Source organism: Lynx canadensis, chromosome D1 (assembly GCF_007474595.2).
Source record: "Lynx canadensis isolate LIC74 chromosome D1, mLynCan4.pri.v2, whole genome shotgun sequence".
NCBI classification, from domain to species: domain Eukaryota; kingdom Metazoa; phylum Chordata; class Mammalia; order Carnivora; family Felidae; genus Lynx; species Lynx canadensis.
Window position 1 is genome coordinate 61,075,204 of NC_044312.2, and position 12,724 is coordinate 61,087,927.

The 12,724-nt window shown below is 40.0% G+C and overlaps 2 protein-coding genes across 2 annotated transcripts; both read right to left on the reverse strand.

The window, feature by feature from the left end:
* Window positions 1-1,629: 1,629 nt before the first annotated feature.
* On the reverse strand, window positions 1,630-2,571 carry LOC115525597 (olfactory receptor 51G2). The gene has a single exon (XM_030332842.1). The coding sequence runs from the start codon at window positions 2,569-2,571 to the stop codon at window positions 1,630-1,632; it is 942 nt and encodes a 313-aa protein (XP_030188702.1).
* An 8,110-nt stretch (window positions 2,572-10,681) lies between these two features.
* LOC115526259 (olfactory receptor 51G1) lies at window positions 10,682-11,641 on the reverse strand. The gene has a single exon (XM_030333717.1). The coding sequence runs from the start codon at window positions 11,639-11,641 to the stop codon at window positions 10,682-10,684; it is 960 nt and encodes a 319-aa protein (XP_030189577.1).
* Window positions 11,642-12,724: the final 1,083 nt, after the last annotated feature.

The following is a 12,724-nucleotide window of genomic DNA, read 5'->3' on the forward strand; positions in this document are numbered from 1 at the left end:
TTCATGTGTCTGTGGCCATCTGTATGTCTTCTTTGGAGAAATGTCTATTCATGTCTTCTGCCCATTTTTAACTAGATTATTTGGGCTTTGGCTGTTGATTTGTATCAGTTCTTTATATATTTTGGATATTAACCCTTTATCATATGTGTCATTTACAAATATCTTCTCCCATTCCATAGGGTGTCTTTTAGTTTTGTTGATTGCTTTCTCTGCTGTGCACAATCTTTTTATTTTGATACAGTCCCAATAGTTTATTTTTGTTTTTATTTCTTTTGCCTCAGGAGACATATCTAGAAAAACATTGCTATGGTTGATGTCAGAGAAATTACTGCCTGTGCTCTCTTCTAGGATTTTTGTGGTTTCAGGTCTCACATTTAGGTCTTAAAAGATAATTTTTTTTTCTAGGTCAATGTGGTGGCAAAATTGTAATGGACAGATAAGAGGGTATAAGGAATTATCTCTTTTTGGTTCACTGACCTTTCCAATATCTTCAATCCCTCAATTTTTTTCTACTTATCACTTCCCCTGCTTCCACCCTAATTTTCTCTACTTTTTCCTGACTTGCTAGGAACAATGACAACAAAAACAACTTCAGATATTTCTCTGGATATATTGTTCTCTCTCTCACCTCTGCCTCAGCTTTGCACATACCGTTCCTTCAGATTAGACCATAATTTTCCGGTTTGACTGCCTAACTCTTATATATCCTGTCAGGCTGGCTACTGTATCAACTCAAGGAAATCTTTCTTGACACTCTGTTGTCCCACGTGGAAGAAGATATTTCTCTTTTTGCTTCTATATTAACTTCTTTTTTACTTTGAGCAACACAGTTAACATATGGCTGTATAATAAACCACCCCCAAATTTAGTGTCTTAATAAACAAACAAACAAACAAATAAACAAACAGTTATTTAGCTTGCAAATCTGCAGCGTGGGCTGGGTTCGATTGATTATTTTATTGGATATCACCTGGAAATGCAGGAAAAATGGGGGTTGGAATAATAGGAAGATTTTTGCACTCACTAGTAGTTGATAAATTTCCAGCTAAGGCTTAGACTTTAGCTTGGTCTGGGACATCTATATGTGGCTTCTCCATGTGGTCTCAGCTTCTCAGTGTGGTGGCTGTGTTCAAAAAGCAAGCATTGAGTGAGATAGGGGTGGATATATAAATAGGGAAAAAAAAGAGGGAGAAAGAATGAGTTTGGGGAAGTATATACCAATGAAAAACATATAATCTTTTATGACGTAGCCTCGAGAGTCTTGCAAGATCACTTCCACAACATTCAATTCATTGAACCTGTTACAAAGTCCTACCCTGTTACGAGGGGAAGAAAAAAAACAGACTGTCTCTCTTGATGGGGGAATGACAAATTTCTGGAAGAGGATGTAGGATTAGAAATACCTCTGTGGCCATTTTTGTAAAATACAATCTGCCATGTCATACTGCATTGTGTTTTCCCCCCACCAGAATGATAGTTCTGTAAGAGCTGTGCCTTCTTGATCATTTCTGTGTGTATTTGTTGAGTAAATAAATAATTGTTTTCTCCACTTCATACACATTAGATATTATAAAGGCTAGAGGAATAAGGGTATACTGAAGGAAATAGTACCTCTAAGACTAGACCCAGCTAACAACAAAAGGCATGGGCCACACGATCTCGGATCTGTTTGGTCTTCACACTATAGACTATGGGGTTCATCAGGGGAGGGGCTAGAAGGTACACAAAGCCCATGATCACTTGGACAAGATGAGGTGCCTTGTTCCCAAACCGGTGGATGATGGACAAACCAATCATGGGAGTGTAGAAGAGGAGCACAGCACATATATGGGAAACACAGGTGTTGAGCGCTTTGAATCTCTCAGCCCTTGATGCAATAGACAGCACAGTACGCAGGATCAGGGCATAGGAGAAGAGAATGAGCAGTGAGTCTACACCCACTGTTGAAACAATGACAAACATGCCATAGATGCTGTTGGCTTTGATGTCTGCACAGGCCAATTTCATTACTTCTTGATGGAGACAATAGGAATGTGAGAGAAGTGCAGAGCCACAATAGGAGAATCTTTTGAGCATAAAAGGCAATGGGAAAATGAGTGCTACACTGCGACCCAGGGAAACCAGGCCAATCCTGCCAATGACTGTGTTGGTGAGAATGGAAGCATAGTGCAAGGGGCAACAAATGGCCACAAAGCGGTCAAAGGCCATAGACAGCAGCACAGAGGACTCTAGGAAGGACAAACAGTGAATGAAAAAGAGCTGGGCAAAACAGGCATCGTGACCAATATCTCGCGCCCCAATCCAAAAGATGCCTAGCACTGTAGGGAGGGTGCAAAGAGACAGACCCAGGTCAGTCACAGCCAGCATGGACAGGAAAAGGTACATAGGCTCATGGAGTGAGGGCTCTGTTTTAATGATAAAAAGGATAGTACAGTTGCCCAGGATGGAAACCAGGTAAATGAAGCACAATGGGATGGAGATCCAGATGTGCATGTGCTCCAGCCCAGGAATGCCACTCAGCAGAAAGGTGGAGGAAATGTTGCTGCTGCTTTCCAAGGGTCCCAAAGACATTGTGTGTGGAGGGAAGAGGAAAATTGGATTCCTTCCAAATTCCTGAAATGAATTCAGAAAAAAAGCAAGAGGTCGAACCTGGGAAGAAATTAGAAACCAAACCAAACCAAACCAAAACAACAACAACAAAAACTAACAAACAAAACAAAACAAAACAAAACAAAACAAAAAAAAACATGAGAATCAAGTAGACCTAGAAGTGTACATCTCCTCCAGAGGTCACTTCCTTCTGGTCTCTGGCCTTCTTTCCACATTGTTTTAGAAAAATGTTTTTCTTTGAATTCTTTTCTCCTTTCTCCTTCAGGCTGAGAGGTCTGAGCATCTACACTATTCCTGTTGGTTATACTAATTTTGCCTACCTCTTTTGAGGAGATCTTTAATTAAACACTCCTCACCTGCCTCTTTTCTGCCAGAACTCTCATTAATGTTCTAACCTTTCTTTCAACTTCTCTTTCTTTCCTTTCTCTTACCTTACTTCCTTTGCTATTCCTTTGTCACTGTCCATTCTTCCTTCCTTTCTCCCTCTCTCCTCCCTACCTCCCTTCCCTCCTTCTTCTCTCTCTTTCTCTCTTCCTTTTTTCCAATCTCTTTCTTCTTCTTTCCTTCCTTCCTTCCTCTTTCTTTCTTTCTTTCTTTCTTTTGTTATTTTGTTCATTTTTTCTTTCATTTTTTGCCTTTCTTTCTCTTCTTTCTTTCTTTCTTTCTTTCTTTCTTTCTTTCTTTCCTTCTTTCTTCCCTCTTGCTTATCTTCATCAGCCACATATAATTGCTAACCTTAGACACAGATTAATCCTTCACTCACCTTCTCCTCTGGTCTTCCAGTTGTGGAAGCCTAGTTTGATCCAGATAGCTCACATGTGCTACTCAGCTCACAGAATTCCAGTAAGGACTGGGGAGTGAATGAATGGCTGTCTGTAAAGTTATTCTTGACTGCTGAAGTGCCATATCAAAGCTCTGGTTCTCCTGTGAGTCAGTAACCTGCATTCCCTGGAGATCTAGAGTTCAACTTGTATCAACCTAGGTGAGAGAAAAGGCTGAAGCACCATCAACCATGGCCACATCCACAATTGCAAGGCAGAGTCCGTGAGAGTCCACAGAATAGAATGAAATATGCCAGTAGGACTTATTCTTCCTTAGATTAAACAATGAAGGTTCATGAGAGGACAGTCACTGGGCAGAAATCTTATGCCAATTTAAGACTCCTGACTTTCAAAGCAGTGATCTGCCCACTCCCAGTTAATAATTCCACTAGAATGTGAGCTCAAAAATGGCAGAGGCTTGGCTTTGCTTCCTTCTGTAAAGACAGTGCTTATAATGGCTATGGTATACAGTAGGCACTCAGAAATTGTTTTATGCATGGTTAAGAGCTAAATTTATTTAGTTAGCTGTTAGTAACTCAGTGCATATTTTATCACTTAAAGAAAATCCTATGAATTGGGGCACCTGGGTGGCTCAGTCAGTTAAGTGTCCAACTTTGGCTCAGGTCATGATCTCAGAGTTTGTGAGTTCGAGCCCTGTGTCAGGCTCTGTACTGACTGCCTGCTTTGGATTCTGTGTCTCCCTCTCTTCTGCCCCTCCCTGACTCGTGCTTTCTTTCTCTCTCTTTCAAAAATAAATAAACACTAAAAATTTTTTTAATCCTGTGAAAAAAGTTCTATTAATAGTACCATATTATAAATGAAGAAATAGAGGATTAGAGACAGTTAATATATCTAAGATCAAAGATACAGTAAATGGCCAAAATGAGATTTGAACTAATATCCAGTTATTCTCTAGATTCCAGGCTCTCAACAAACATTATACTTTCTCCCCACATACAGGACTATTCATTGTCAGCTAGAAGCAGCTAGCACAATATCAAGGGCTTAATAGACCTTCAGAAAAGTACTGATTCTTTAGCTAAATTAATAAAGTGACTGGAGAAATACACACCCTCTCTCACTCCAAACACCAGTGAAATTAATAGCCAGTGTCATTAACTCACTGTCCACCTGAAGGTCAGATTGGCTCTTGTGCTGTTCCTCAGCTTCTACTTCAGCCATGATCAGTGGTCACCACATCATTCATCAAAATGAATTCAGAAGAGCTGTGATAAACTTACCTGTCGGGGACAGGCAAGCTACCTGGTGATTAACGATATAATGCACAAAACTTAAGGCAGAAAATGTTTTGACATGAAAACGAAGTAGGGTAGTGAAGAAAGAATATATATTACTTAATAATATAAAAGTTAATTTATAATACATGATGAACATCTATTATTTTCCAGGCACTGTACTAGGAGCACTGCAAAAGAAATAGCATTTAGATCTTAGAAAAACCCTGCAAGTTAATATTATTACCTCGATTTGCAAATGAGGAGAGAAGCTTACAGAATTTGATGATGTGCATAAAATCATACTATCAATCAGTGACAGCTGGAATTCAAACTGAAATCTCTGGAGCTCCAAGGAGCATTCTGAAAGTTTGGAAACATTTAGTTTAATATAGCTGGGTAGTTTTTTTAAGCTGAGACAGCCTGAAATGAGTGAAGATTGAATGACAAAAATAGAGGGAAATATCAAAAGTCTTTTTTCCCCACCTTCTTTTACCTCAAGATAGACTCTCTTCAGAGTTTGTGCTTCACATTTTAAAGGGAGTAGGGCAGAGTAAGAATCAGATAGAGAGAGAGAGAGAGACAGACAGAGAGAGAGAGAGAGAGAGAGAGAGAGTTATGAGAATAAGTTGAAGGAAAGGACTTGGATATAAAAGAAAATCCAGAATAGTGAAGCCAAGAGATATCTGCCTGGGAAAGACCACCTTTAGCCTGTTGGCCAGAGAGATCTTAGTAAGGTAACTATTCTAAGGGGTTCTTATTTAAAGGTCTTCAGAGTATCCATTTTCAGATTTGGTGAGGATTTCATTGTTCTTGACCAGTTCAAGTGTAGAGGGGAGTGGTAAACTTAACAAATGGCTTGCTCACAATTGTTCTTGGAGAACACTTCCTAGAGGTACTTGCACAAGTTCAATGGCTGCTTCTAATTCTATCACTCAGACTCTGTGGTTGCTCAGGAAAATGTCCTTTCATGTCACAGACAAGCTTTTCTTTCAGAAGATCACTTGACTTCCTACCCCTCTGTCTCTGCTTCTTGGAATTAACTCCTGATTCTGCTAACCTTGTGTCTGAGGCTAAGGAGTAGAGACTGAACTTATAGCTAATCTCACTCTTGCATCTTGGTTTCGCTTGCCTAACTTGTCTGTCTCTGTGGGTCTCAGTAATACTCTTATGTTGCCACATATGAGGCAACTCTCTGGGCTAGAAGTCAATGAAGTGAATGGGTGTGAGAAAGCTGCTGTCTCCCTACTAAGCTAGTGCTAAAACCAGACGTGGGATCCCATGAAGTTAGTGAGATCTGACTGCAATGGTCACCACCTTCTGCAGGCATCTTCTACAGCCTTTCTTGTGCTTCAAAGTCCCTTCTCTCCTCTCCCTCTCCAGAGCTCAGACTGAGCCTTCTAGGACCTCTTCTTGGCTTCACAACTGAGCACCAGACACCTGACTTACCTATCAAGGCTAGGTGCAGAGACTTCAGTTCTTGTGACAGGGGAGAAGGAAAGTTAAAACCAGAGACTCTGGAGGGTATGGAGAGACTGAAGGATGGATGTTGAATTCCTTGATTTTTATGAAACTTCCCAAGGTCCCCATTGAGACCATTTCAAGAATCTTTCATCAATTCCCTAGGAGGACTGGTTTTCTGGACCTCATTATCTCATACTCTGGGGATAAGGGAAAGAAAAGAAGGGAGGGGCGCCTGGGTGGCGCAGTCGGTTAAGCGTCCGACTTCAGCCAGGTCACGATCTCGCGGTCCGTGAGTTCGAGCCCCGCGTCGGGCTCTGGGCTGATGGCTCAGAGCCTGGAGCCTGTTTCCGATTCTGTGTCTCCCTCTCTCTCTGCCCCTCGCCCGTTCATGCTCTGTCTCTCTCTGTTCCAAAAAAAATAAATAAACGTTGAAAAAAAAAATTAAAAAAAAAAAAAAAGAAAAGAAGGGAATAGCTTTGTGAGATATCTAAATGGGAATCCCAGGAGATGTTACACACTGTAGCTACTTTTTGAAGATATCGTGAAATATTTTGAACAGCTCCACAACTTTAGGAAACCAGAGTGGGTGTTGTTGATAATGTTTTATATATGATGTATCATAACCATATAGTTATGCATATCAGAAGTGACAGTGTATACGGTGGGTATATATAACATTAAAAGGGCATTTTTAATTCAATTCTTCTCCCATCAAAAGGGGAAGAAAGGAGCACCACATTCCTGGAAATATGGTGATAATGTTGATTCTTGGTGCCCCAAGTAACCCTATATGCTGCTGACTCCTGTCTATACTCAGGGACTCTTGTCTGTACTCCATCTCCTCTTCCTGTCTCTGATCCACACAGACACAGAATTCAGCCCTTTGTTTCTAGACGTTAAGGAGCTACCTTCAGAAAGGAATTCATTTTTGTACCTTTTGGGCAACATGAGCCCCTGAAAAGCGTAGGTAAACCAAGGAGTTTCATGTGTCAATACAGAGATATGAAGAATTAATCATCCATTTTGGACTTTAAAAGCTGATGGGAAAGATATTTTAGAAAGAGGAAAGGAGGGCCATTTCAGTGTTTTCATTACCCACGTAATTAGTATCCAGCTTATTGACTCTACTTTGAGAATACAAAGGTATAAATATTAAGGAATGTCCCAGATCCCCACACCAACCATAAGAGGTTTATTCCAATTCGTTGGCCTGATGGGCCCCCTTGGAATGTGCTGGGCTTCCTCTTGTGGCTTCATTCCATTAATCTTTGGTCAAACACATTGTAGACACATCTGAGTGTTATGTAGCAGTATTTCTCAAATCAGAGTCCCCCGATAATCAGGATCAGAACCACCTGTAATGCTTATTAAAATGCATATTTCTGGGCCTCATCCCTGTAGTGCAGAATCAGAAACTGACATTAGTCAAAACCACAAAGGTCTAAGAATTCTTATATATCCTTGTCTTTATGATTTGTTTTCAGCTCTGATTCCAGAATATTTTATTCCCTCTATAATAAAAAAATGTATCACTTTTAACCTGGAATCCATTTCAAAACACGGTTACCTTTTATATTAATTTTCTGGGGCCACCAATACAAAATGCCACAGACTGGTGGCTCTTTAACAATAGAAATTTATTTTTTCACAGTTCTGGAGGCCAGCAGAGCCCAAGATCAAAGTGTTGACAGGTTCGGTTTCTTCTGAGGCCTCTCTCCTTGGCTTGCAGATGGCCATCTTCTGTGTGTCCTCATATGGCCTCTCCTCTGTGCATGAGTATCCTTGATGTCTCTTGCTCTTCTTATAAGGACATGAATCATATTGGGTTAGGGCGAACCTTAAATACCTTGTTTTAACTTCACTATCTCCTAAAGGCCTTTACCTCCAAATACAGTCACATTCTGAGGAACTGGGGGTTAGGACTTCAGTATAAATTGGGGGAGGGAGCACAATTCAGCCAATAGCATCTGTTTATCCATGCATCCTATCACCCACTTTTTCACTTATTTAACAAATGTTTTATAACATAAATAATACCTCCTCACACACTCCCCCACAAAAATACACAAGCAATATTTATTTACCATCTCTGAGTCCAAGCACTGAGAAGAGAGAGATAGTGTTAGATATGTTTTGGAAGAAAATAGGTCTGAATCTCAGATTTTGTGAAGAGAAACAGAGGGAGGGAGGGAGGAAGAGAGAGAGAGAGACAGAGAGAGACAGAGAGAGGGAATTAATCTTTGAACAGTTTATTACAGGGAAGATATCCTACATGCTTTAAATCTTAACTATTCAGCTCTGTGAGGAGAAAAACAGGACATGATATGGGGAGAGACAAAAGAAATAAAAACTCATATCTCCTATCACAGAAAAGAATAGGAAAAGAAACAAGGTAGGGGCAGAATGAAGGGAATAACTTGTACGAAAAGATGCTGCCTTGAGGAGACACCAGCTAGGAGAAACTGAAAGGACCTTAAAAGAATATTATTGGATTGGATTTAGACAAACTGATGCAAAAATTAGTTTTTTTTAATTTAAGTATGGTTTTAAAATAGTTTTTATTGCATTTTTCCTGTGATAATTAGTTGGTAGATATTTATGAATAAGAAAGATGATTAGAAATAAGATAAGTAACATCTTTCCCCCTGCACACCCTAGTTGTGTGAGTAAATTTGATGCCCATCCATATTCACCTAACACCTAAAATGTATATTTCCCAGGAATATCCCATGCTGTTTCAGATCTACTTTTTTTTTCCTTTGTTGCCACTGAGGCATTAAAGTGTTAGTATATGTGGGAAAACTAGAGTTCAAAAAGTCTCAACAGCACAATGCCAAAAGTTAATGTTTTGAGATCCAACATAGCTTAATGTAGTTTGGGGCTTTCCGTTTATTACATGTGATGTTGGTTATAGTAACTTACCTCATTGAACTTCCTATCTAAAAGAATTATATGAGAACTTGCTATCTTGAATGGTAATATAGCACTAAATGAAAATAGTTTGAGAAATTAAAATTTCAACAAAATGATTGATATTCAGTATTGTAGTAAGTACATAAACATCATGACCATTTAAAAATGTGTCTTATAAGGATGCTTTTCAATTAACATTCCTGAAGTAAGCATACCTTTTTCACTCCTACTGCGGTCTTTTCTACCCTATTGAAGTGTTTGGGAGGCCATTCTTCACAAATAAACAGAAGGCAATTCTTGGGATGGATCTTAGGTTATAGTTCTGCATTAAAAAAAGCTCATAATTTTGATGTATCAATAATCAAATAATCAGCATATAACAGTCAGCTAGCTGCTACCTGGAGAATACCTTCCTACAGTAAGTTTTTAAAATTTAGAAAAATCTTATTTTAAAAATTTGACTCTGTCATCTTAATTTACAAAGGAAAGTCAAATTGGATATTGCATGTAAGTGCTTTTAAACGTTCTATAGTATATAGTAAATGTTCAATAATTATTGGGTGTTATTGCCATAATTGTCACTATTATTTTTTTATCATATTTCCCAGAGAATCAGTAAGATTATCTGTAAGATTTCTGTAAGAAATCAGTAAGATTGGAGGTAGGGAGGAAATACAGGTGTTTTATTTACTTTGAAATTAAAATGTATACGTATTAGAGAATGCTCCCAGATCCTCAACTGTCCTATGTCCTTTCACAGAATTTTGGACACATACCCAGGTATCAACACGAGATGTTATTACTTTTTTTTAAATCAACTTCAGTTTTAAGTTGCTCTCCTGCTGCCTTCTGAAACTTAGTTTTGTAAGAACTCTTCAATAGATGCTAGTCCAAGGGCGGCGTGAAGCCTCTGGAAGACTTTGCAGAAAATCTTCAACTTCAGCTGGCTGAGGGATGGAAGTGATGAATCTGAAACCCAGAGAGTGTGACTTTCATACAGAAATAGGACTCACTTGGCAAGTCACAGTTTCTAGATGCTAACTGGTTCCTTTAAGGTACTAGACCAAAATGTGGGGTAGGTATGATAAAACAAAGAACTTACTCTGAGTGGTGTGTTAGTTAGGGTCCAGTCAGAAGAAAGAAACCACAGAATAATTTAACAGAAAAGTTTAATATAAACATTTATTAACAAGAGATTATAGTAACAGGGAATCAACTAAGAGTAAGAAAGAAAGAACCATAGAGGATACTCTAGGGCTGAGGGAAAGTCTCTAAGAAGGAAACAAGATTTCAAGAGAAGAATCTTTCTCAAGGCTGGCATTTGGATGTTGTCCACCAACATGTGAGTGAAGCTCACTGAATGACAAAGTTCACTAAGTTGTTCTGGGCCAAAGCTGGTCCACAATTAGGATGAGGCTGATTGGTGGAGAACTACTTGCTGGAAGACTGATGACATTTTCCAAGAATGCCTATGGGGGTTACTGTTGGCTTTCTGGAGAGTCAGCCGGGGTACCAGCTAGAATCACCGAAAGTTTCTAGAAGCTGCTTAAGGAGGTAATCTGCTATGGATTCCCTGAAAACCAAAAATATCAATAGGCTTCATGCCCCAAAGCTCCCTCTCTTCATCCTAACCTAATCCTATCGAAAACACTTAAGGGATTTTACAATCTCAAGCTTCTTAGCAATGCGGATACGGATTTGCTTGGTTTTCATACTGTAGACAATGGGGTTCATGAGAGGTGGGACCAGCAGATACACGTAAGACATGAGGAGGTGTACAATACGGGGCAGATGTTCACCAAAGCGGTGCATGAGAGACAAGCCAATCATGGGGATGTAGAAGAGTAGCACAGCACAGATATGAGAGACGCAGGTGTTGAGGGCCTGAAGTCGCTCCTGGCGGGAGGCAATGCTTAGCACAGTGCGGAGGATGAGGGCATAGGAGAGGAAGATGAGCAGTGAATCCACACCAACAGTGCAGGCCACAACAAAGAGCCCATATATGTGATTGACAGTGATGCTAGAGCAGGCCAACTTCATGATCTCTAGGTGCAGACAATAGGCATGGGCCAGCACATGAGAGCGGCAGTACTGGAAGCGTTTAAGGAGGAATGGCAGGGGCAGGATGAGCAGAGCACTTCTAAGAATTGAGCTCAGCCCCATCTTGATGATACGTGCAGGTGTTAAGACCATGGAGTAACGCAATGGATTGCAAATGGCCACATAGCGGTCAATGGACATGGACAGTAGAACTGAAGACTCTACCAGTGACAAGGTATGGATGAAGAAGAGCTGAGTGAAGCAGGCGGGGATGGTAATCTCTCTGACATCAAACCAGAAGATGCCCAACACAGTGGGCAGTGTAGATAGGCAAAGGCCCAAGTCTGTCAGGGCCAGCATGGCCAAGAAATAGTACATGGGTTCATGGAGGGTGACATCGGTATGGATGATGTGGAGGATGGTAAGGTTTCCTACAATAACTGTCAAGTAGATGGAGCAGAAGGGAATAGAGATCCAGCCATGGAGAGCTTCCAGACCTTGGAAGCCTGTTAGGAAGAAAGTGGCTTTTTGGAGGCTGCCATTATAAGAGATTGTCATGGCTTTACGGTCTTGGATTCACCAACCTGCAATCTAGAACGGGATTCCTGGAGAGTGACAGAACTGAATTCTCACTCACCTGAGCATCCTAGGACCAGTGAGACAGGAAGTTCTGCAGATGAAATGAGAAAGAAAAGAAAGAATTGAGAGATTTGATTTATAAGGCTTTTCTGGAAGGTCTAGGATGGGGACTTTTACAGGGATTTCTATAGTCTATGAATGCTATATGATTCAGCTGTATGGTGGTATATCTGTCAGTGCTGGACTCTCAGTGGGTTAACGAGGTCACTTCAGATGGCACCTTTTCATATGTTACTCCATGAAAAATATCTTTAATTTAATCACTAAAGCGTTCAGAATCTGTATCATATCTATGAGGAATTGGCACTATACACCATTTTGCATAATTGTGTACTATGATCAAGTGCATATCATATGCCTTCAAATGTATTTTGAAATTGGCTGGGGATTGTGCTTTATTCCACAATGCCTAGCTTGCAAGGGAATGCAGACAAGCACTGACCAAATGCTTGTTGAAATCCTTGAACTTGTAACTTGTGACCAGAGTGATGCCTTTCCTGAATCTACATAAAAGTCTTTGGTGACCAAGGATGCAAATTGTGCTGTGCGAATCTGAAATCTGGAACTTAAAAATGTTTGAGAAGAAGCAGGATCTTCAGAAAGCAAATAATTCTAGAAAAGGGTACATTAGGGCTTAGTTCTGAGAAGATGAAAAGAGATATAAGTTTCCAACATCAGGGCAGTTAAGCTGGGGCCAGGTGTAGAGATGAGGATGCAGAGGAGGTAGGCATCAGATATGAAACAGAAATGATGAAGAGAAACCTAAAATGGTCTAGAGAAACCTCTAATCTTTAGCTTACAATGAGGAAACTAAATCTTCAGGCTTTCCGAGTAAGCTATGCCTTTGGGGTTTGGATCAATATGCCACACAGGTATAGATCTGTCTCTATAATACCTGAACTGGGCTCTATTTAACATCTTTCTTCAGAACTTTTATTCAGTTACATTTATTTCAAGCCGCACAATAATGGATTCTATGTATATAAAAGCTTAAAACAGCTA